The 24,555-nt window shown below is 46.3% G+C and overlaps 1 protein-coding gene across 1 annotated transcript in view; it reads left to right on the top strand.

The window, feature by feature from the left end:
* PSTPIP1 (proline-serine-threonine phosphatase interacting protein 1) overlaps nucleotides 1-24,163 on the top strand; it is a 47,286-nt gene extending 23,123 nt beyond the window's left edge. Inside the window, exons 4-15 of the mRNA XM_064722119.1 lie at nucleotides 6,415-6,449; nucleotides 7,371-7,477; nucleotides 9,332-9,394; nucleotides 10,394-10,492; nucleotides 12,126-12,171; nucleotides 12,975-13,054; nucleotides 15,375-15,473; nucleotides 15,974-16,070; nucleotides 19,291-19,372; nucleotides 20,901-20,971; nucleotides 22,176-22,273; nucleotides 23,764-24,163. Of these exons, the coding sequence (XP_064578189.1) occupies nucleotides 6,415-6,449; nucleotides 7,371-7,477; nucleotides 9,332-9,394; nucleotides 10,394-10,492; nucleotides 12,126-12,171; nucleotides 12,975-13,054; nucleotides 15,375-15,473; nucleotides 15,974-16,070; nucleotides 19,291-19,372; nucleotides 20,901-20,971; nucleotides 22,176-22,273; nucleotides 23,764-23,895 (1,009 nt within the window). The 3' untranslated portion in view covers nucleotides 23,896-24,163. The remainder of the gene's footprint in view (nucleotides 1-6,414; nucleotides 6,450-7,370; nucleotides 7,478-9,331; nucleotides 9,395-10,393; nucleotides 10,493-12,125; nucleotides 12,172-12,974; nucleotides 13,055-15,374; nucleotides 15,474-15,973; nucleotides 16,071-19,290; nucleotides 19,373-20,900; nucleotides 20,972-22,175; nucleotides 22,274-23,763) is intronic.
* Nucleotides 24,164-24,555: the final 392 nt, after the last annotated feature.

Here is a 24,555-nt window from a genome sequence, read left to right as displayed (position 1 = left end):
CCCTGCATCCTCCTGCATCCCTGGCTGTTCCCATGGCTCCAGCTCCTCTGTCCCAAGCCTGGCAGGGACATCCCCAGGCCAGGCACACACTGCCAGCCCAGCAGTGACAGCAGTGACCAGGGAAAGAGAGGGGCTGTGTGCTCTGAGTCCCCAGGGCAGGAATGTGAGAGCACTCTGAGCTCAGGGCCGGCAGGGTCAGGGTCTGATGCTGCTGCTGAGGGTCAGCAGTGACTGAGCCAGGGCCCCACTGCTCCTGTGCACAGCAGGGTCAGGATTGGCCCTGGGAGCTCCCAGCTCAGAATGTGTCTGACAGCACCAAAACCAGCAGGGCAGACACACTGCACCTTCTCTTATTTCAGAAAAAGCCAGGATGGGGTTTCTAAAACCTGGATACCACTGACAGAGCAAACAAATCCAGCTCAGGAAGTCGAAGTTCCCTCCAAGGGCTGACAGCCAAGGGGCAGCAGCACTGCACAGGCACTGCAGTGGCACAAACTCCTTCTCTCTTCCCACCCAGGGCACAGCTCCCACTCAGCACCTGCCACTGCCCTTGGCCCATTCCAAGGCACACAAGGATGCACACACTTCAATCTAAGGCTCACACAAGCTCAGACCAACCCCTTCAGCTTCATAATCTTCCCCCAACACTGGATATCCCAAGGGAAGGGTAGAACAACAGGGCAAGCATATAAAGATATTTCTTCTAAATAATCTCCTAGCCATAGCAATCAGTAAGGTCACAGGATGCCACAGCAGTAGCAGCTTTCTAAGGAATAGCCTCCACTGTTTTCTTGTTTTTCTTATTTGAAGCCCTGAAATATTTTAGTATCCACTGAGTCAATAGGTAAAGCAATGTATGCCTGTTATCTCACTTTTTAAACTAAAAAAATTAAATCTGCATCACCATTTCCTAGTCTCTACTCTATAATTTATTTTATAAAATAAATTATAAAAAGGTGATGACAAACCTACAGCCATGTTTTCTTGGCAAATGACAGCTTATACCATATCCAGCAGGGGAGAAAGAACTACAGGTTTTGAAGTTTGAAGTGCAGTATTTGAACTCTCAGTGGTGCACACATGGGAGGGCATGTACAGAAACTGGGATTTTCAGCCAAGCTACAGACTGAGATCACAGCTGCAGTTGTTTGCTGGGGGTGTGCACAGCAATGATGCCTCTCACACTGGAGATGATTCTCAGCAGAGCTTTAAGTGCCTTTAAGAGGAATCACCCTCCTGGCTGCAAGGGAATCTCCATGCAGTGACTTTGGGCAGCTCCTCAGCACAGCAACACGAAAGCAGAGCCCAGTTCTGATCTGCAAGCTCAGCTTCAGCCAAACCAGAGCCTCTGGGAACTCTGTTCTTCTCTAAAATAACTGATGCAAACACGAGCTGGTTAAACTCTGCCTGGGCTGACAACAGCTATTTCTGTCATTTGCTCTGCTTGTCTCTTCCCATGTATATGATTTCCTACATTTTTCATCCCTTTTTTCCACCAGCACCTCCTTAGGACCTCAGGAAAGGGTAGTTCCTTCAAGCCCATGTGTGCTCTGCTCTTCTCTGTGGTGCCTGAAATAGAACATTTCAGTGAGTGGGAGGTGAGGGCATCTGTAATGAAATGCCAATTGCTGTTTCCTGTGGATAAAAATAGTGCATCTGTCACTTAATATACAAAATCCTCTGTATTACTCCACACAAAGCAGGCATTTTTGAACTGAAGCTAAAAGTCAGTGGGGAAGGTCACATCCTTGCATGGTTGCCCACTCTCCACCCAAATGTTCTGAACCCACCCAGAATTTATACACCAGCACTTTGCACTTTCAGGACTCTGAAAATGGACCTGAGCCTCTGCTCAGTCCCTGTTCAATTTGATCTAGATGAGCTCTCTGCTGATGGGGACAGGCATTTCTGAGCAGTGCTGCTCTCTTTCTGAGAGATGTGAAGAAATTCAGTCTTATGTTAAAGGCACAAAATTTGTTTTGACTGTTTTAACCTTTGATTTGGATGGCACAGCTCATTCTGGAGCCACAAGGGATCTAATTTGATGTCAGGTTTACAGGGAGGAGAAGGAACATGGAGATGTTTCCTGTTTGCTCCCCTGCCCCAGGGAGGTCTGGGGTGATGTGTGTGCTCCCAGTGCCCAGCCCTGGAGTGAGTGAGGACACAGCCCCTTCCCCTGAGCTCAGGGCACTCCTGACACACACCTGGGAATGTCCAAGCAGCAGAAGGTGGAGGTGAACCCCCAGAGCAGGAGGGGAGCCCTGCACAGAGGCTGCTGGATGAAAACCACAAAATGTCCCTGAGCCCAGCCTGGTGCCCAATGCAGCCTCTGAGCAGCTGAGAACAACTCCTGAGGCTCCACATCCCAGCCCAGCTGGGAGCTGACACCAACCCTTCCAGCTGCACCCAGGGCTGCTGCCTTTCTGTTTAGAGCTCCTCTGAGAACAAGAAAACCTCCTGGCAAAATTCATTCTTCAGTGGTTTTGCCATGTGCCCACTAAAGAAGGTCAGACAGTGCTGTGAGCCTGGCCTGGGACTGGGCTGTGCTCAGGTACCTCCCTGCTAAAGAACAAGGAGCACAACTCCCCTCCTTCATTTCTGTTCTGCAGTGCAGACACAGCCCCAGGTGGGAATGATTTGAGAGCAGATGATTTTGGACATGTCTCCCCACACTTTGTTACCCGCACTGTGCTTCACAGAAAGAATTGTTGATAAAACCACATTTTGGGTGTTCCCTGTGTGCAGGAGCAAAGGCAGATGTTGAGGGCGGCCTCAGAAGGCACTGTCACTGCTGGGAGCTCTCTGTAGGGCTCATCTGGCACAGACTCCTCTCACTTTCATTAAAGGTATTTTTGAAAATTGCAAGAACAACTGAACGTTGTAGATTGTACCAATGTCAAAATAGAAACCTCCCAGAAAGGAAGGTGGGGTTATTTCACACTTCTATTCACCAAGCAAAGGTAGCACAGAAAGAAAATAAAAAACCATCAGTGGTTTTCCGGTTAGAAGAACCTGTTTTACCTTCCTGTATGCAAGATAGAAAGGGACTCTCTGAATGACTCAGTTAACCCAGGGTCTAAAAGCAAAGATTTGGGGGAAGAATGCCCAAACTAGCAAGCTTAAGGTTGAAAAAATTGAAACAGATGAAACCCAAGCCCTGCCAGTAACAGAGCCCTGCTGATTACACTCAGGTGAAACAAAACTCTGCTTGTGATGGCTGTGAAGCAGCTCAGAGCAATTCCTGATGCACAGCGGACTGCCCAGCACAGCTCAGGGTTTCAGCCTAAACAAGGTCCACAAACAAAGAGAGAAAGCACAAAAAAAAAGGAGAAAAAGCACAAAAAAGCACAAAATAGCCAAAAACCAAAGACTAAGAACATTGTAAGAACATTGCAGCCGCTAGATGGCAAACCCGGCCCAGGCTGCTGCACAGGCTCTGCCTGCTCCCTCCTCCTCCAGTCAGGCACTCCTGCTTCCTCCAGAATTAATTTTGACAAATCCAATCTTTAAATGTACAACAGGGAGTCGTTTAACAAACACACAGAGTGAATTTGTGTGCAGCCTTATTTTCAAGGAGACACCTGCGGGATTCTCCACGAGGGGGTGCCCAAAGGGAAGGCTGGAGCTCTGTCTTTAGCCAGAGTGGTTTAACAGTGAAAATCTCAGAAGTGAAAAACTTAAAAAAAAAAAATCAAAAATCAATTTTTCAGTGGTGCTTGAATTGTTTTCAACCCTAGGTTTTCTAATTTAGCCACAGGACAAACCCCAAAAAATCAATTAGCAGCAGAATGTTAAGCAGCAGCATCTACTGAGGGTGAAAGACTTTCAGTGTGTCCAGGAGAGTGAGACACCCTCACTTGGGATGCCCATATCAATCCCATAGAAAGCCAAACCCACCCAGAAGCAATCAGTAAGAGGTGCTGTACATCCACACCAGCACAGACAGAATTAAAACTCATTCATAGATCAGCTACAGGAGTCACTTCCATTAAACCCTGTGAGGCACTGAAATATTTCACTGATATAATCAGAACATCCAGGAGCAAATCTCTAGCACTGCTGCTGCAGCCCAGGAGTCATAAAGGGAGTCCTGATGGATCCACAGGTCAAAATTCGATTGATTTATTCTCACCCAAGTGTATAATTTGGCATGATGACATATTTGCTGGCCCTTTAAGCCCTGTAAGGATCCAATTAACTGATTTTAGAAAATTATTATAAAAATAAGGAAGGAAATGGCTTAAGTCTATCTCAACCTACTTGGACCAGTCAGCAGTTATGGAATTGGCTGGACAAACCCTTCACACAAGGAAGAAAAGGCCAGAGATTTCTGAAAAGGCCACTGGAGACCATGCAGGGGAGAAATGGATCCCTGTTTGGGTCACAGGTGCATTATCACACCAGAGACCCCCTGGCCCTACAGAGAGCCAGCAAAGGGAGAAAGCTCCTTGTGGCCATGAACTGCTCTGGGAGCTCAGGGGCCTGGAAACCAAAAAAGCAGCAAATTGTCTTTGTCCTTGATATAAGCTGAGAAAGTGCTATTTTTCATTATCTACTACAGCAATTTTGTCAGTTTTTGCATAACTTGAATCACCAACAACAAAAGGGAAAAAAACTCTGAGAAAGAGAAATCAACACAGAATGCAAACAGTCTGTCCAGTTTGCAGCTGCCCTCTGGTTTTTAAAATTCCAGTATTTACCTGTTTCAGGCATGAAGTTGTTAGTACATTCCCCACTTCCTACTGGAAATTACTCACTGGAAAAGAAAATTTTATTCCTTGCATATATTTATTTTTTCAAAATAATCCATTAGAAAAAGTTATCTCTGCTGCTGATATTCAGCTTGTCTTTTACTGCCAAGCTTTTAATCAGCTGAAACTAATACTGCTTGTTTCCTTTGTGGTGTGAAAATTTAGTTTCCATCAAAATTTCACACCGGACTAAATTTTACAAAACAAACTTCAAATGTATAAGTATTGTTAGGGAACCATTTAAAAATATTCAAAATAGAATGTTCTCCCTGGCTTATCTCAGGAGATTCACCATGATCTTATTGAAATATGATAAAAAATCAAGCAGCTCTTTTTTTCTGTCTGAAAATCTTATATTTCTACAAACTTAGATCTGGAATGAGTTTCCTGGCAGTTTTTGCTGAGGACAGGCCCATCCTTTCCCCTCATTTGTGCATTTTTCTTATTCCTGGCAAGGCAGCCTCCCTGCTGGGAGAATGTTTGATCAGCAAACAGATGTCCAGCCACAATTAACACAGGGCAAAGGATCCTTCCCATGCCTGTGGGGCTCCCAGAATGGCCCAGGAGATGCAGATTTCCCTGCCCAGCTGTGGGTGCACGTGGCTGGGAGGTGATAGCAGCCTCTCCTGGGCTCTCCAAGTACAGAGATTTGGGGAGATTTGGGGCTCTTCATTCACCAGCTCTTCCCTGGTGGCTCCATGGAGAGCCCAGCACTGATTCCTTCCAGGAACAACTCTGGGCCTTGCAGAGATCATTTCCAGATTCACACCCAGCCCTGGCTGCTGTGTGTGCAAAGGCCCTGCCAGCCTGCACATTCAGAGCTGGAGGAATCTGTTCAGTGGGAAACGCCTCTCACACACCTTGTGCCCTCTCATCTGTGCCGGTGTCTCTGGTGCCTCTAGAGCTGGATCTGCTCTGGCCACAGGCAGGACATCGGTCTGGGGCGGCCTCTCGTGTCCCTGGGGATGTGTGGCTGCATCCCGCAGCTCCGTGCGGAGCTGCACTGCCGGCCTGGGGTGCTGCTGTGCCGGGCGTGGGGTGCGCAGGAGCGGGGCAGGAGCGGGGCAGGAGCGGGGCTGTGTGCGGGGCAGGAGCGGGGCAGGAGCGGGACTGGAGCGATCACATGGGGATGGGTGGGAAGCAGGAGCCGGGATTGTGTGCGGGAAGCAGGAGCGGTGCCGCACGGGGGTGCTCGGCAGACGCGCTGCGGGCGCTGCTGCAGCGCAGGACCGGGCACGGAGGACGGGAATGGGGCCGCACGCAGCGCTCCACCCTTCAGGCTACTTCACCTTTCAGGCTACTTCACCCTTCAGGCTACTGCTCCAAAAACCCCAATTCCCCCTGGGCCACGTTTCATTGGTATCTACCTGCGAGGTGCAGAGAGAAAGGGCTGTAACCATTCACGGTCACAGAGTATGACTGAGGAAGAGGGGCACAGAAGGAGAGGTGCAATTCCCTGCTTCATGGAGCATTTTATTGCGTTTCCTGATGGTAGCAGACTGATGCTATTGTGCTTGTTAGCATGGTCAGCTTTTATTACGAGGCCATTACAGGTTTTATCTCTATGTGGATCTTTGAGGTTTTGAGGGAAAGTTTTTTCCCTGGATTCCCAATCCACCCTTAGAAGCCAGCACTAATAAAGTGTTTTGTTTCTGCCCCACAGCACACTGAAAGAAGCATTTGAGATGCTCAAGCAACGTAAGTATTTCCTGTTCCCTTCTGACCTGGGAAACACAGGCACCTGATGTGTCCATCCTGCTCCCCACACAATTCCCAGCTTTTCTTTCACAGCCTGTGGTGCAAGGAGGGGAGAAAAAGGGTGCCTACTCAGTCTGGTGGCAGAGAAAATGGCTTGTTCTTCATGTAAATTTTATCTGAATCCAGTCACAAGATATGAACTCTGTCCCCTCTTCTGCAAACCACTGACACCAAACCAGCTTCCTAAATGTGCCCAAGGCTCAATGAAACCCTTTCACACACACAAAATGCAGCACCATGAGAACCAATAGACACTGTACCTGGTCACTGGCACCTGCTGTTTACACCAAAATTCCCTCTTGAAAAGCAGCTGCTGGACTGAGGTATTTTTAGGGCCTGGGTGGGGGAGTTCAGCATTTCTGGAAAATGCAGGGTTCCATTTCAGAGGCATTGAAGCTGAGAAATGCAGAGCAGTTCCCAGCCATTTCAAACAGCACCAGCCAGGTGCTCTGAAATTCAATCCATCTTGGTTAATCCTTGGAAATTCTCAGCATGCAACCATCTAATGACTGGCCACTGCTGGCAGCAGCTCCAAGAGCAGGGACAGCCCAGCAGCACAGCCAGGGCAAAGCACAGCCAGGGATGGTGGAGGCCAGAGCTCCTTCCCCCTCTGCACCACAACTCCTGACCCTCAGTCCCAAAGAAGGGGGGCAGCTGGGGTAAATGGGGCCATGAAGAAACTCACTCTGTTCTTGAGCCCTCAGCAATGTCAGGGCATGCAGAAACATAAAAACCTTTTTAAGGCTGCCCTGCTTGTGACAACTCATAGGACAGTCACATCACAGAAACATCTCCTAAAAAATGTGACTTTATCTTTAAAGACCTTCCCACTGACTGAATATGAATTCTGATTTACTTTAGAAATTGAAAGTGTTGGAAACTCTCATATCCAGCTGGCAGTAATGCTGAAGGAAGAACTGAAAGGAATAGAGGAATTCCGAGAAAGGCAGAAGGAGCAAAGAAAAAAGGTGAGAAACCAGAGAAATGCTGAAAGAGACTGGGTCAGTGGGCTGTGCTGATGACCTGTCTCCAGCCATAGGCTGGGAGTTGTGCAAAGATCATAAAGCATTACCAGCATGCCCTGCTCCCTCTATAGACTAACTGTGGAACAAAAATCTCCTTCTGATCCCAGCTGGAAACAAAGTAGTGCTCTGAACTCAGGAGCCAGAGGCTTTAGTCCCTTTTCCTCTCTCTGGTGTAACTGCAGATGCTGTTGTTATTATTTCTGTAAGAAGTTAATCCTTCCTTTTCTCTTTTTTATTCCCTTGCTAATGTTTTTCTTTGATATGACCCTGCACAATCTCCAACACACACTAAAGGTGTAACACAAACATTTAAAAACATGAAAGCAAATTAATGTCATGCTGGATGCAACAGCAATATATACTGAATGGAAAATACATGGAATAAGTAGCATCTAGTTGATGTTGTATAATAAAAAAATTGAGCATATTTATGGCCATTTCATCCCCTTTGATCTAATCAAGCCCTAAGTCTATTGAAAATAGCTCTCAATAGAGACAGCAGGGACCATTCTCACACCTTCTCTGAGTCTGTGGGGTTGAAGACAAAAACAGGACCTTCCCTTCACTCTGACAGCACTGAGTGATGGAGGAGTAAAATAAATATTCCTTTCTTTGCTAATTTTAAACAGGTGAAAATGCATATAACCAGTACCCAGTGCCACAAAAATTGTGTGTCTACAAGCCCCTGACACACAGGAACTTGGAATAGCAAAGAATTCTGAATGTGAAAGTGGGTGAAACCAGTGCTGCTACTGAGATCTGAGGCTGACAGTGATCTGATGAACTACATGAGGCATTGAAAGACAGACAGTGGGCACCAGGTTCATCAGTGTTTGTCCCCCATTCCCTTTGCCACTGGGATGTGCAGAGAGGCTCCCTCCTGTAAGCCTGTAACTCAACTGAGAACAGTTAGAGAGTCCTGGGGGAAAAAAAAAAAAAAGAAAAAACTGCTTTGGAGTCTTAGATAAACTTTTTTCTCTGTCCAGCATGTGAGGAAGCCAGCATTAGACATGCTGGGTGGTGTCAGCAGTTTTGGCAGCCTCCCAAAATGCTGTGATTTGTGTTGTGCTGTAGCTGTCTCAGGACTGTGCCCGATGTGAAACAAGCATCTGGGCAGCCCTGGAGAGAGTTTTGCCTGAGCAGAATGTAAAGATTAAAGGACCAAAAGTCCCCCTGAAGAAAGGCATCCCCTGCCAGTAGGAGCATATCTCACTGTCACATAAAGCTGGGCATCTCCCAGCTAAAACCCTGGAGGAGAATCCAGCACTGTCCTCCCAACCCTGCCCAGATGACTCCAGCATGGACATCAAATCACACTCAGCATAAAGGTGCCAGAAGCAGTGGAATACACAAGAGACAGGAATTGTTTGGATTGAAAATGGACAGCTACCTGTGCTCCTGTGGGTGAGACAGGGGTTTGGTCTGCAGAGATGTGGGATCAAGCTCTGGCAGCAGCAAAGGAGCCCTGCTGGCAGAGCCCACTGTGACTGGGTGCTGCAGCATTTCATCTCCTTAAGAAAACAAAAAAAAGCAAGAAAGACAATGAAGATCTACATCCTCTCTGCTATTAATGGAAACCACTGAGGCTGAATTATCTGGGATTATTTTTTTACCTGGCACTTTGATGCTCTCTATATCACTTAGAAACCTGTCATTTATAAAAGCAGAGTGAAGTAATTTTGCCCACAGGGAGCTGGCTTATAGAAAGGCCCAGACTGTGGTTCTCCTAATCCTGCTGCTGGAAAGGGGAGGAAAAGTCCAAAGCAAGAAATGCTGACCTGAGTGTGTTTCTTACAGTATGAGTCTGCAATGGAGAGGATGCAGAAGAGCAAACTGTCCCATTATAAGAAAACCATGGAGGTAAGCAGGGAGGGCTTGGGCAGCTTTCCTGGTGCAAACTGGCTCCAGTAAAATCTGTATCACATGTACCTCTATTTAAAGAAAGGTCAAAGCTGTGTGAGTGTGCAAGGGTGTGTGAGGGAGGGAAGATGTCATTCCTGCTGGGAGGAGGAAGCTGATCTGCCCTGCTGCACCCACTGAAAAGTCTCCAGAAGGTTAATGAAGGATGAATGGTGACCCAGGTCAAACAGGATTTCATTCTCTCTAGGCAAGGGTGCTTAGAGGAGTAAATGTAATTTTTCAGTGTGTGCAAGTACAATTTTAAGAACAGTGAGGGAATCTTGTAGGCAGGAGGAATCCTCTCCATCTGGAAAGCTAGCAGGTACAGAAACTACAGGCAGCTGGGTTTGGTTTCCATTGGGCAACTGCCTCTAAAGGAAAGTAGCTGCAGACCTGTTAGTGCTACAGCTGGAGGTGTCCTAATGGGTTTTTTTGGAAATGTGCTGGTTCTAAGTGCACCTCTAAGATACAGAGATGTTTGATGCAAATAAAAATTTCTCCTGCTTCTGAGAACTACCCCAAGACTGTTGCCTATGGGGTGCTGGCTCTGCCTCACAGCTTGGAGCAATGGCCAAGGCAGCACCTGATACCCACCCCACAGCCATCCTGGGAATGTGGGATCCCAAATTCATCCCTCCTTGGCTCCTGGGCAGACACCTGGGGCACCAGTGCTGGTAGAGCAGCCTGTGCACTCCTGACCCCTGCAGGGAGTTGCAGTTGTACAAAGCAAACAATTTCAGGGCTGCAGGAAAAGGATTCAGTCTGTGCTGTCAGCCCCACTCCAATGTTTCCATTCTGTTTTTCTGCCTCCTTGCGGTGCCATTGGGGTTTTTTCTATTGCCCACCCTGGGCACTGATTTGCTGCCCCAGACTGCAGAGGGGGAAGTAGCTGGAACAGCTCTGGGGGGAATCCAGCCTTGCTGCCCAGGCAGAGCCTGATGTGTGATCTCTTTGCCCCAGTCCAAGAGGAGCTACGAGCAGAAGTGCAGGGAGGCGGACGAGGCCGAGCAATCCTTCGAACGCACCAGCGCCGCAGGCAACCCCAAGCAAACAGAAAAGGTACTGACAGGACACAGCTCTCCAGGGGGAAAACTGGGGGATTTACCCTCTCCAGGTACAAGAGAATACAATTAATCCATTCTACAGGATGCCAGGGGCTTTGTTTTGAAATTAACCCCAAAGAATCCTCTGGGAAGGGATGAAGTTATCTAATTAATTTATGTCAGGCTGTGCTCCAATTGCTCTGTGAATCCTGCAAGGAAACTGAATGGGATTTTTCTCTGAAATTACTCATTACAAAAAAGAAACAAGTAAAAAATATGTCATGCAGTTAGTTTTGCCTTTTGGTCTCTTACACTTAGTAGGTGTAGCATCTTACATTAAAATGCATCTTTTTCCTCAACATTTTCCTCCTCATGGTGAGTTTAATTTCAACTAAATTTACAGACTCAAAAATAAATCGTTGGAAATTAAGGCACTGCAGTCCTTCATTGCATCGTCTTGATACTTGCAGCTGACAATTCACTAACTTTTAATGGGAACATTTTACAGTGAAACAGATGGAGAAAACAAAATAAATGAACTCCCTTTGGCTCGATAAAAATCAGTGCAGTGTAAGCAAAAAGGATCAAAAATCATCTCAAGGAGAGGGGGGTGGTGGTGTGGAGACTCTAAAAACAGCATCAGAACTTTGCATTTTATTTCCAGCATTCCCTAATCTTTGAGAAGCAAACCCCTGCAGCTTAGCTGCAAAGAGGGGATGGAATCCTGGCCCTGCCAAAATGACACCAAACATTTCACAGCTCCAATGGCAGCTAAACCTGACCCAGCTCCTTCCATGCAGAAGGATCCCAGGGTGCTCCATTGCCAGCTCTTCCCTGGATGTGCCAGCACGTTGGGAATGCACAGAGGCAGCTCAAGCTGTTTAATTCTGCTCAGCATTTGCAAACAGTTTGGGCCAGGAAGCAAATAAGAATGAAACTTCTATTCCCAGCTTACTCCACATTTCCCAGCCAGCTGTGAGGAGGAATAGAGCCCCTACCTGAGCCTTGTCTTCAAGGGCAGGGGGAAGAATGCATGACACTGATGCCCAGAGCAGAGCATTTCTGTGCTGTCACCCCCATCTGTGCAGAAGGACCTGAGAGCACAGATATCTGTTTTCTCATTTGCTAAAAGCTGCAGGTTTTTAAAACAGAGGACTTCTACTTAGAGTGAATTTCACTTTTAGGCTTCTGAGTTGTTATGGGAAATAATCTGGCATTTGCAAAGTATTTTAAAAGCTGTGTGCTTTTCATCTGAGTATTACATGAGGAGCTTGAAAGATGAAGAATTTTCACTGCCATTTATTTCTGCTTATAAATATCTATTAGAGAAGCACATCAAACAATTGAGAAACAACAGCTCAGCCAGCAGGCACAGCTTCAGGCTGGATCACCCTGGCTCTGAGCTCCTCTGGCAGGGATGTCTGACTGGAAATCTTTCCCTTCAAGTCATTGCACCTGTGGCTGCACCTGGGAAATTCTGGTCCCTTCTCCATTCAGCAGAGCTGTGCATGAAGGGGGGACAGCCAGGAAGTTCTTGTAAGTTAGAGCCTTTCCCCTAGAGAGGAAAAGAGAGCAGGCAGCACAACAAACTGGGGCAGAAGCAAAAATATGTCACAAGTTAATTTGGGGTGTTTCTTTTCCTGTTTCAGAGCCAGAACAAAGCCAAGCAGTGCAGAGATGCAGCAAATGAAGCAGGTGATGCTGTTTGCAGCTGAACTGAGTCTTCTCAGCAAAGATCTACCAGCACAGGATTTTGATAGAACACATCCAAATCACCCAGGCTGCCAGGGTTCCCAGAGGCACCCACCCAAATATTAATGAAGAAGCCTCTAAAGAGCAGCAACCCGACAGTCACTGGCAATCACTCCCCTCTGTGGAAATGCCAGTGTCCTGCTTGCATTAAAGAATTTACAGAAGACTTCCTTTAGGGACTTCACCCAGAGCAGAAAAGCTCTTCTTGAAGCAAGTCTGAATGCACAGTAGAGCTCAAATTGCCCTGAGGGAGCCCAAATCCCATCCCCCATCCCCATGGGCATGAGCACAGCAGTGATCTCCAGCCACAAACGTGTGTGTGGCCAGCAGGACAGGCCAGCACGACCTGAGCTGGCTCAGGAGCTCAGGCTTGTGCCTCCCTCCCCATGGAACAGCTTCCACCAAATCACATGGCTCTGCTGGCTGGGAATGAGAGAGCCTCAGGATGCTCAGTGACCAAGCAAGGTCCAGGCTCTTCATCTCTGAATTGTGTTATCCCTACCATGAAGTTTATACCTGACCTGCAAACCACACAGAGAGAATCCTTACTCTACTACATAGCTACAAACAAAAAACCCAATAATTATTGTGCCCCACCTGTCCCAAACTCACATATTCTTGTGATACTCAAGCAAACCACAGGCCTGAAGCATAGGAAATCACAGGAAAGGCCCAATAGAAGGAAAGAAAGTCTGTAGCACTTTTTCCCTGACTGTTGGGTTTGTGTTCTGTGTCTGTATTTACAGAGAACATTTACAAGCAGAACATCGAGCAGCTGGACAAGGTCAGGACAGAGTGGGAGCAGGAACACATCAAAACCTGTGAGGTAAACATTGACTTCTGCAGAGATGTTTGCACATTCTTTATTTTATCCCATTGGAAGATCTCAGTTTAAGGCCTGAAATGCCATCCCAAGGGTTTTGCTGTTTGCTTTATGTGGAATTCCAATAGATGTCTTTGCAAAATTACTGCAAAAACTACAGCTTATTTAGACATAGCTGCTCCTGTATCCCTGACATTCTCCTTGCTTGGTCAGCTCAGCTATGTAAAAACAAAGGAGGGGAATAAGTGCAGAGGTGGGAGAGGTGGAGCAATATATGAGCTGGTACATACCCCAGACACTATGTTCACAGCACTTTCAATTCACCTGCAAGAATATTTGTCCTCTGCAATGAAATAATCTTTCTGTTGAAAGGCAGTGGTAGAAAAGTCTCTGTCTCCATTTTACTGAGGATGGACAAGGAGATTTGCACTTGGTTATTAAGTTTTGCACAACAATTTACAGGAACTGGTTGGCATCCAAATCAGGCACTCATTTGATCACAGTAATCCTTCAAGTACATTTGCCCATCTGCTAAAGTCTGATTTTGCTATATTTACTTGTTGCAGGCTTTATTTCCACATAAAATAAAATGCCAGGAGGATACATTTCCAGTTCTCTGCTTCCTCTTAAATATTCCCTCTCTGAGAGGACTGAAAAGCCCCACAACTGGCACAGACATTTCCACAGATATTATGCCAAGCCTTAGTCTTCCAAAGATGCATATTTTCTCTCTTCTTAAAAAGCCAACAAACCAGTGAAGCATTCTACAACCTCACACTCTTTTTTGTCCCATATAGCTAAATCCTGGTCAGCCCACAGAGCTTGTGACCTGACCACTGCTTAATCCAAACAGCCACGCAAAAAGCAAAGGCATCTTTAGTGCCTTCTTTTAAAAGTGCTTGTAGAGAGAAGAAGTGATACTCTTTGGGTTTTTTTTTAACTAGCAATTAGTACAAAAAGCAGCTTAAAATCCTACACTTGTGCCTGCATAGTGGGGAATCTGGAGGTGCTGGGGTTGCCTGGGTCTGTGACTGAGTGCTGGACAAGCACAGCCTGGAAGTGCTGGCTGGCAAGTGGCAGCTCTGGGCTGGCCTTTGTCACAGGGGCTGTGCCACGTTGTCCTGGACTGCCCAGGTTCTCCAGCAGCACCAGGGATGTGTCAAACACAGCACCCAGCTGTGCTTTTCTGGCTTTTCTGGGCGCTGACAAGGGCCTGAAAGGCCAGAGTCATACAGTTCCTCCTTGGATTAACTGCATTTCCTGACAGGACACCACTTATCTGGAAAATTCCCTGCTGGCTCTGGTGCTGTTTCAGCAGCCTCAGAGGCCACAGGCTTTCTGTTCAGAACGAGCATCCAAATACTCATTCTCCACCTTGCAGGCTCTCTTTGAAACCTTTACTCTCAGAAACCAGTCCCCACAGCAGCTTGCTCCCCTGACAGATTCCTTTTTCTGTGTTTCTTTAGTTGGTAAGTCATTAGATGGCAGGAAGCATACCCAACTGAGCGTTCTGCTGAATGCTGTGTACATTTGTGGTGTTCTGGACATAATTACTAGCAAATAGAGATGGAGACAGATGGCTGGAAGCATCTGAGATTTTCACACCTCATAGAAAACCAAAACTTTGTTCTACTTTTAACAGTACAACGTAGAGATCAGGGTGATTTGTTTTTTTTCAAGTTTTTAAAGAAAGAGCTTATCTGCCTCTTCCCCCAAATCGGTTCACACTTCTCTCTCTGCCCCCTTCCTTCTCCCTAAGCAGTGCAGCAACTTGAGGAAGCCAGACAGATGAAGGAAGGGAATAACTCCGAAGACAGAAAATTGCCTTCTCTTTACCACAAAAGTAACCTTTGATATGCAGAGTCAACTCCAGAGAGCCCCAAGTACTTTCAAAAGAGAAAAGTTTCAGATGAGGCATTTTAGATGGCAGAGGTGGATAGTTTTGAGTTTTGCCTCTACCTCTAACATAAATACAACCCTTTCATGCCAGTAATCTACTGGTCTGTTAAACATCCAGATTTCAGTGTGATGGGCAGACAGGATCCTGACTCTGAAATCCTCAACAGCAGAGGCAGCAGTCAAATCCAGATCTGGATTCCTCTCCCCTGCTTTGTTTTTGTCTCTAAAATAGAACTTTAATTTGGTGCAACCAATTAGAACAAATTTTTGAGCATGAACAGTAGATGTAGCTTCTCCACCAACTGAAAAAACACCCTTTACCATGGTGCCCTCAGCTCAGGTTTGCATCCCCAGCCCTGTCCCAGCCTGCAGAGCCAAGAACTCAATGCCACAAAGCTCCCTCACGTTTCCTGTTTGGTTTTAGGTCTTCCAGCTGCAGGAGTGCGACCGCATCACGATCCTGCGCAACTCGCTGTGGGTGCACTGCAACCAGCTGTCCCTGCAGTGTGTGAAGGATGACGAGGTACAGCCTGCCCTGCCCTGCAGGGAAATGCCCACTCCTGCTCTCCCCATGCCATCCAGATGCAAGTCTCCATTGCAGGCAGGCTGTGTCACTGGTGGCACTGATGGCACTCCTTGCTGTGCTGGGGAATGCTCCCAAATCTCTGCTCAGTGTACCTGGGCTCTGACTCAATTTCAAAAACGGCACCCAGTCATGGCCTCAAAAGTGGAAGATGTAAAGAATACACTAGATTTGACTTTTGAATGATTGTTTCCTGCTCTTAATTTCTCTGTTGAAAAGTTCTGGACTGCCTTTGTCCTGCTCTCTTTAAAGACTACCCAGAGCACAAACAGGGGTGTTTACAAGAATATTGGTACAGGGGGCAGGCTGAAGAGCAGCCAGGTCAGACATCTACCAAGTATAAGGTGTTTCTGAAGGGGACAATTACTACAAGAGCATTGTTTGTTAATTAAACGTGAAATGTTAAAAGTGAAATTAAACTCTTGGATTCTGTTTTGTAGATGTATGAAGAGGTTCGGGTCAGCTTGGAGAACTGTGTTGTAGAGTCAGACATAGACTACTTCATTAAGACAAAAATGACAGGAACACAACCTCCAGGTAATTATTCCTACTGATCTTGTCAGATGCTTGTGCAGTACACGTCCTTTGGAGGTGAAACCAGCTGGAGGAATTCCTGCTCCAACTTTTCATTCCCACCTGCCATGGCTCACTTCCCCCACACTGTGCTGCCATCGCTGCCTGAGTGATGCTCTAAGTGGGATAGCAGAATGATCCAGCTTAAAAATAACCCTCCAAGGAAGAAAAAACTTGTTTTGGCTTTGCAGCCAGGCTCATTTCACAGTACAGCTGAATTGACACTGCTAAGGAGGTGGCAAATTGCCTTGCAGGAATGGCAACTTCAGCTTCCTGCAGTGTGACAAGACAGAGCCACCTCACCAGTAACTGCACCCCAGTGTCCCCTTGGCAGAGGTGCTGCCTCCTCATTTGCAGCACAGAGAAGTTTTCTATTTTCTATTCTGTTCCACATGCCCAATGGGGAATAACAAATCTTCTGCTCTCACGAAGTTTGCATAAGCCACGACTTTGGCTGGGAGAAATTCTGAATGAAATTGGCTTTGTCCCAGCACCCAGAACTGCTGTCAGGTTCACAGGCTCTGCCCATTCAAGCCAAAGCTGCTTTTTCCTTGACTTCAGTGCTCAAAACCTCTGGTCTGAAATGGAGATTGACCCAGCATGGGGCAAGAGCAGGTGGAGAGAGAAAACCTGCTGCTGCAGGGCAGGAGTTCTCCAAACACCCTGCAGGAAAGGAGTTGTCTGATGTGTCACATGGCCAGACACAAACCACACCTGTACTTCAACAGGCAGCACAAGACAGTTCCATAGAACCCTTCATGCTAGGAGTTGTACAGATACAAAATCAGGGCCTGGTCCCTGGGGATAATTATCTCCTACAAGAACAAGTTCCACCCCTTTGATTTCACTGCAGAGCTCAAAGCTGACAGGGATTGCACCCCAGGCCCTTCATCAGCAGAGCTGGGTGCTGCCACTAACTCAGCACTGAGCTATCTGAGGCCTGCTTTTCACTCAGCTTTTGTGCCATTACTTACAGTGGATGAAAATTTGGATTTTGGGAATTTTTAAAACTAGTATATAGATACTGGTGCATTGGATGCCATTTTGCTGCCATAGTTTATTCTTCTTCACATAGGGGATTTAAATTCACTGATAAGGAGAATTTACCCAGGAAAAATTACATTTTCAGTGTCAGAAAGGAGAACTGTGCCTTGCAACAGTGTAAAACCACTTCTGTATACTAAGAAATGTGTAATTCTTAGCTGGTGCTTCTTGGTTTAGGTTTTTGGGTTTTTTTCCTATTTAAGATTTGCCATTCTCCAGTCACCTAGGAAATTTCTACAAAAAGCTCTTGGCCATGTCAGAGTCATTTCTAATAAGAACTAGGTGGAAAAAAACCCTTGAGAGCTTTATGAAAGGCAAAGAAAAACCTGACTTGGTTTTTTGTTGTTTATTTTTGTCACCTTCTAGAAAAGGACAGAAAATGTTCTGGAAGCAATATCCTCATTTCTCCACAGCTCTGGCTAATGAGTGTGCACTGTAGCACATGGTGAGCTGCTGATCTGTGCTATTATTTGCAAAAGGCAGGAGGAAACCCAGGTGTCATTTGCATTGTGTGGCAGCAGACCTTCACCCTGACCAAACCTTCCTGATGGTCTTGCTTGCTTCCTTTTCTACCCAGTCTTACAGTGCCCTCTAGGCTGGAAACTGCACCAAGGTGACAATGCACAAGGGCAACAGGAGACCCTTAAATTGATCAGAAAACTCCCTAATTACTGTGAGTGTCATTTGTAGGGATTCTTCACACTCCAGGTCTGTGTGCCTGTTCTGCTCAGTATCCTGGCTGACGCAGTGTGAGAATGTCAACAGAACCTTTAGCCCCAGTCTGATGTCTTTGTTAACGTGCTGCTATCAGGCTGAGATAAAACACTATCACAGGCTTCACTCGTGTTTGCTTGGCTCTCACTGGAGCAGGCTGTGTGGCCACCAGCTGTAAAAATGCACTGGGAGCTCTGAGCTGACAAAGAAATCCATCTGTAACTATTTCATCTGTAAAGTTACACTTGGAAATGGTCTGAATTTCACCCTTAACGACACCATAGGGGAGGGCGAAGGAACTGCAACCTAAATGTGTTTGAGAGAATAAAACCCAAATATCTCTGGGTAAACAGCAAATAAGCTCTCAGGAGGCGGATGGGGGCGGTATGAAAGGTGGGGAAACACACAAGCAAACATCAGGAAATTGCTCGTTATTGCTGCAGGCAATAACACACAGAAACATCCCCAGCTCTGGCAAAAATTCCTGACTGAGGAAAGAAGAAACAAAATGCACTGCTGCAAATTCTGTCATGAACACGGTTTAGGGCACTCAGTGACCATACTCTGCCACCTTAAATCCTCAGCTTTGAGGCCACAGAAGAAACAGCCATGGAGGAAACTGCCTTCCTCATTAGAGCAGTCACAGCTCCTGGAATGGGCCTCAGGCCGAGGGTGCCTGGCCACCAGGGCCATGGCTGTTCACAGCACTGGGATGGCTCTGTCAAACCCCCAGGTTCCCCTGAGCTGCTCCAGCTTCATTCCAGGTGTGACAGACAACTGCTCACTCTGAAAATTTAAAGAGGTTTATTAAACCTTAAAAAAATACAACAAAGGACTACATTAGGAAAAAGCTGCAGTGCTGGGAACTGCCCCTCATGGATACCACATAGCCCGTTCTTTTCAAGATGGATGCTCAGTCTTTTATACCCCTGGGGGTGGCATCAGCCAGCCCTGGCCCCTCCCAGAGTCTGTCAGTCAGCTCTTCTGTGCCATTTATCAGTGGAAACTGCTTTGTACCTGGATTGGAGCTCAGGTGTAGCCATGCCTCACCCCCGAAGCACCCCCAAGCTTTTCCATTCCCACCTGCCCCATGCACGGGACACCTGTGCAGCCTTCCTTCACCTGTCCTAGACAGCCCTGGCTGTCTGATGGCAGCAATACAGGGGGGAAAGGGAACTGTGGGGAGAACAGAGGACATCTAAACTACAATAACATAACTATACATCACTAAAGCTTCTCCTAATATTCACAAAGAGTTATCTTTTAACTGTGAGAGCCAATCATCTCATTATCCATCTATAGCAGGTGAGGGCAGGCAGGTGCTGCCCTGCATTTGCTCCAGCAGCCCCAGGGCACATTGTGGCAGGGAGCAAACAGTTTTCTCAGTGGTTCCTGTTTGAACATCTGTTTTTCTTGCCCTGTGCAGATGCCATAGGCTACGAGAGCTACTACAGCCGGGAGCGCAGCAGCAGCCCCAGCCCCAGCCCGGCCTGTGGCATGATCAAGAGGTGAGGCCAAGGTCCCTTCCCACAGCAGCAGCCCTGCCTGGGCACAGAACACCCCTGGGAAGCCATTGCTTCCTCCAGTGTAGCAAGAGGCAGCAGGTAGCAGTAGGGGTGACTTGAGAGAAGAGGGGAAGGTATTGAAATGCAGTGAGAGTGATCTTGGTGTGCCCCAGTGGGAGGAGGGACTGGGGATGAGTTCATCATTACTGGGCCAGCAGTGGGGAGGGAGCAGCCAGAGTTTCCTCTTTCCTATTGAGTCAGGGCACGTAGCAACAAAACCAGTTTGTTCCAGGGAGGGTGAAGGTGAATGTGGCTGGGAGCAGAGGCTGGAGGAGCCTTCCTTTGGGGCCATTCCTCCTTTGGGGCCATTCCTCCATGCTTACAGCACCACTCAGCTGAGCAGAACAACAAGCTGCTCTCTCTGTCTGGATCCAAAAGGGAAAACACAGGGTGGAAAAACTGTAATGATCAGGGAGGAAATTTTCCTCATTCTGATCCCTTTCTGCTGGTAAATGTTAGAACATGGATGCAGTCATAACAGCAGAAGAGCGTGGTGCCTCTATTGGTTTAAATATTTTATACTAAAATGGCAAATTCACAGTGGGGAGGGCATCACAGTTAAAGCAGCAGAAGACATTTAAAATTTAACAAGCCCTATGACATGGCAAGGACAAGGAGCAGGCAGTGATCTCCCATTTGGAATGTGGTCCAGGCTTGCCAGGGAGCTGCTCAGGGTTACACACAAGGCTTTGTTTTTCAGTTGGAAACTGGATCTTCTCTAATAATGAATTCAGTGCTGCATCCTGTGCAGTTACATAAGACAATTGTCCTGCCATTCAGAGCACAACTGTGAGCAGCATGGGCAAGGAGCCTGGAGAGACTCAGCCTGAGTCTTTCAGGAACTCTTGAGAGAGGAAATCCATTTTCCAGAAAAACTGAATGTTCACTAGCTAAAAAATCAGACCCTTTAAATATGCCTTAAGCATGCAATGCTATTTCTATCTCTGCTTGAGAATCCTAACCCATTTTCTCACTTTGCTTAGTCTTCAGTACCCAGCTGTGATATAGGAAATAACTAGGGATAGATTAAAATAAAAATTCACTTAAACTCACAGCATTTAGAAAAGCTTGTTACAAAAGCTCTGTATTTTAAATTGTATCAGGGTTTTCCTTAAACACAAAGAGATGTTAATCTCTTATAAGCAACTGACAATTTTCATCATTTTAACATTGTGGAATAATTGGAGTTTCACACCACGAGCCTTTAGCTCTACAAAAAATATTATCTGCTGCATTTCATGCACAATTTAGTGAAGGCTGATGGTTCAATAGTCTGCTGCATTTTTAAAAACACATTTTTAATGGAAGATAAATATATCTATAGCATAAAAGAAAATAGAAGGCCATGGGAAGAGATGACATCTACTCTGTGAAGCAGATGGAGGGAAGGCTGAGTCAGAGCTGAGATGAAGGAATGCTCATACCCAGGCCTGTTCACTCATTTTGGTTTTGGCTTCTCTTGGTTCTGCAGATTCTCTGGACTACTGCATGGGAGCAGCAAAAACAACACATTACCTGCCACTCCTCCAGCCCCTCCTCTGGGTATGCTCTGCAGGAAATCAGTTTACCAGATGTGTTTGTTTTAGATTGTGTTGCTAAACCAGGCTCTGACATGGAGCAGAAGTCTACAGCAGATATTCACATGTTGGCAGGCAAGAGTAGTCTGGAAATTAATTTTGCTTGGATGTGTATTAACGAATTTCCTGGTTTAAAGTGCCAAATAATCCACAGAGTCTTCAAAACCTCCATCTGAGCAGGGGGTGCCTGTACATTCAGAGCAGCAGTCTGACATAGATATTAGTTTTCTCCTTGTGTACCACAACTACCACTAAAACCCCCACAGAATAAATACAATTTTTAACACACCAAGCACGTGGTGTGTTAATACAAATATCCATCTCACCTCACAGTTCCACTGCTGTCTTGTAATCCTTATAACTAGGAATTTATCAGATGATATTTAAAACACAGTATTTTGACTATGTAAAAGGTAACAGTTTATGACATTTTTATTGATTGGATAGTAAACAAAAGCATTTTAACTGTAGTTGTTACCAAAAGAAAAGTTGTTTTCCAACAGGTTTAAAATGAACTGCCTCTGCCAGCCCTGCCTGCTTGGGCACCCAGAAATACAGCCCAGGCTCTCTTGCTGCACTTGGTGCTCAGCAGGGGAAGCCCCCAGACAGATGCTGGGAAGAAATGAGAAATTTCCCTAATTACAACAAGCTGTATTAAAACAAAACATCTGCAAAAAAAAGTGATGTCCATGACAAATAGCTATGTGAGAACTATATAAACCCCTGGAAAATGTCTGGTGACCCATTGGCACAGTATTTTCCGTTTTTCTCAAGGGGAAAAGGAAAGTCTTATGTGAGCCAGGGAACTGCCAGAATTTTATACCCCCAGTAGCAACTTGTTAAACCATTTTAATCAGTGTTTCCCTCCTTGGATGACTTGGATTGTGTTTTAGCAGGGGAAACCTTTTTCCCAACCTGAGGCTGAAGCTCGTTTCTGACCTCCCACAAAGTTCAATGGGTGCATTGTCATCCCATCAATGGGGGACAGTTTTTGTGCAAGATTTACCTACAGCTCACAGCAGCTTTTCTATATGTGTGCATCTCCAGGCAGAGAGAGAACAGAAAGCCTTGTATTTGTGAACTCTTGCATATGATCCCATGCTTTTATAAGCAACTGAACTCTTTGTTTCTGTGCTGGGTATTTCTTCCTTATTTCCCCCCCCTTGCAGAGAGAACAGAAGGAGTCTATGCATCCATCTTTGTAAGTGAACAAGCTGAGATCACATCATCACAGGACTACAGAGTGCTTTATGACTACACAGCCCAGGTAAAAAAGGCTTCAAAATAAACACTCCAGAGAATCACATTTAAAATAATTGATGCTGATTGAAACATCCTGAAAGTATAAATTCTGTGAAGGAGATGTTACTGTCATCTCACAGCCAGGGACATGTCCTGCTCCAGTTTAGGTTCTCCACTGGAGCAGGAGTTCCTGAATCAAGGACATTCCTTCCTGTACTTCCATGGTGCAAGCTGCAGAATGACAGTGGATGTGGTTCCTCTGCCAGCTTAAAGAGAACAATTACATCCTGAACTGGGGTATTGAACTCTCCCTGACTCCAGTCCTAACTAGGCAGAATACCATTAGTAAAAGGTTGTGAATGGACTGGTTATAAATATTTGCTAATTCAAATGGACTCCAGAACCTGGACTCCAACCCCTCCTGTTTTACATGTCAGTTTAAAGGTTCCTTTTATTAGCTTTAGATCAGCAGAAGAAACAGCATCCAGGATGTTTTATGTCTCAATGCAGAGAGCCTCACACCAAAGGACCTGCCACCAACAGCCAACATTGAGGAAATGTGACAGTGACAAAATAGATAAATGCCAGATAAATAATGAAAACAGAGAGAGAAAAAGCTCAAAAGGAGCACTTTTCCTTAGGTACAGCAGTATTCCAGCACCTTTTTTTTTTTTTTTTTGCTTAATTTTAAACTTTCTTTTATTATTTACATGAAATTTCATGCAAGCACAGTTGAAAGCACCTCACTGTTAATGGAAGTTTCCCTAAGGACACTACTGGATCACCTCATTTCTCCAGGAGTCCCTTAAAACTGCCACACAGGGATATTCCCTGCTGAGAAAAGAGCCTGTTACTACCTTTAGTATATTGTACATTGAGGCCTCTCATTTTTTGAGTCCATTCTTACCAACTCAGGTGCATTAAATTCAGTTTTAGCTGACACCTCAAACATCTCTGGAAGCCTCCCTTTTGCTGTTTTCTATTTACTACACTGTGGGCAGCAAAGTGGTTTCCTATGGAAAATAGGACAGCACCACTGAACACTGATGGCTGCCTGGGAGCTCAGGGAGAGCTTATTTGCAACTACTGCATTTGTCAGGGGATGAAAGTCACTGCTGTCCCAGAGTCACTGTCCCCCACTGGTCACTGCTGTCCCCTGCTAAAAGAACTGAGACCTATTTCAGGCATGGATTAGCAGAGGCACTGTTATCCCCCTTAGGAATTAAGCTGTGCTCTATTTAGCAACACCTGCAGACTATGCAGGTCATGGTGAGCTGCTTTAGGAGAGTGGTGTTTAACCCTTTCTGGACTTCCCCAGTGATAAAACCATCAGGTTGTGCAGGAGGAGGCACCCTGGAGGCTGGGGAAATCTGAGCCAAAATGCTTAATCCCTCACTGTGTGGTGTCTCAGAACCAGGACTGTTGATGAAGAGCAGGATTAAAAAAAAAAACCCAGATACTTCTTGGGCCCCTGTGCTGTCAGGCTGTCCCATTTGTCTCCCTGTCTCCTTTCAGAACGTGGATGAGCTGGACATCAGTGAGGGGGACACCGTGGTTGTCATTGCGGAGAACGAGGACGGCTGGTGGACAGCAGAAAGGAACGGCCAGAGGGGCTTCGTGCCAGGCTCCTACCTTGAGAAGCTTTGATGAAAAGGAGCCCCAGTCCTCAGACTTTACAAATATTCTATTACTGAAAACAATCAGCACACAAGGTCTGCTTCAGCTGACCAAGAGCATCCCAATAATAATGTTTTCTACAACCACCAGTCAGGAAATAACCAACTGACCATGCTTTTCTCTCCCTTGCTCCTGCTTCATCCCATTGTTCTCCTGGCCTACACTCTCTGAAAAACCTCCTGAGAGATTAGGACTTGCATGTTTTGGCACTCAGCACACTGTGCTGCCAGCAGTGTTTCAAAGCTTGGTGATCCTGGGAGGAAAATCCTGCCCAGATCTCAGCCGTGCATAGGGAAAGCTCACAGAAGCAAGTGCAGTTTCTGCAGGCTGGAGAACTGTCCCCAGGCAGCCTGGGAGCCACCCTTATGGTCATGGCAACCATGTTCTCTGCCATGGAACCCCTTCTCCCCATGCACAGGCCATGCTGGCATTTTTGACAGAGGATGGTTTATCAGTCATGGATGAAAATACAAAAAACAGCAAATGCACCCAGAGAGGAGCACCTGAAGGACCAGGACACATCCCCAGTAGGAAAACTTGAGGCACTCCCCATCACAACCATCTCCTGCACAATGGAATCCATGCTAGCCATGGGCTCTGCTTTGCTCTGCTTTGTGGGACAGATGATGG

Source organism: Zonotrichia leucophrys, chromosome 10 (genome assembly GCF_028769735.1).
Source record: "Zonotrichia leucophrys gambelii isolate GWCS_2022_RI chromosome 10, RI_Zleu_2.0, whole genome shotgun sequence".
Classification (NCBI taxonomy): Eukaryota; Metazoa; Chordata; class Aves; order Passeriformes; family Passerellidae; genus Zonotrichia; species Zonotrichia leucophrys.
Note: the sequence above shows the minus strand (reverse complement) of the source record. Positions and strands in the feature narration are given on the sequence as shown.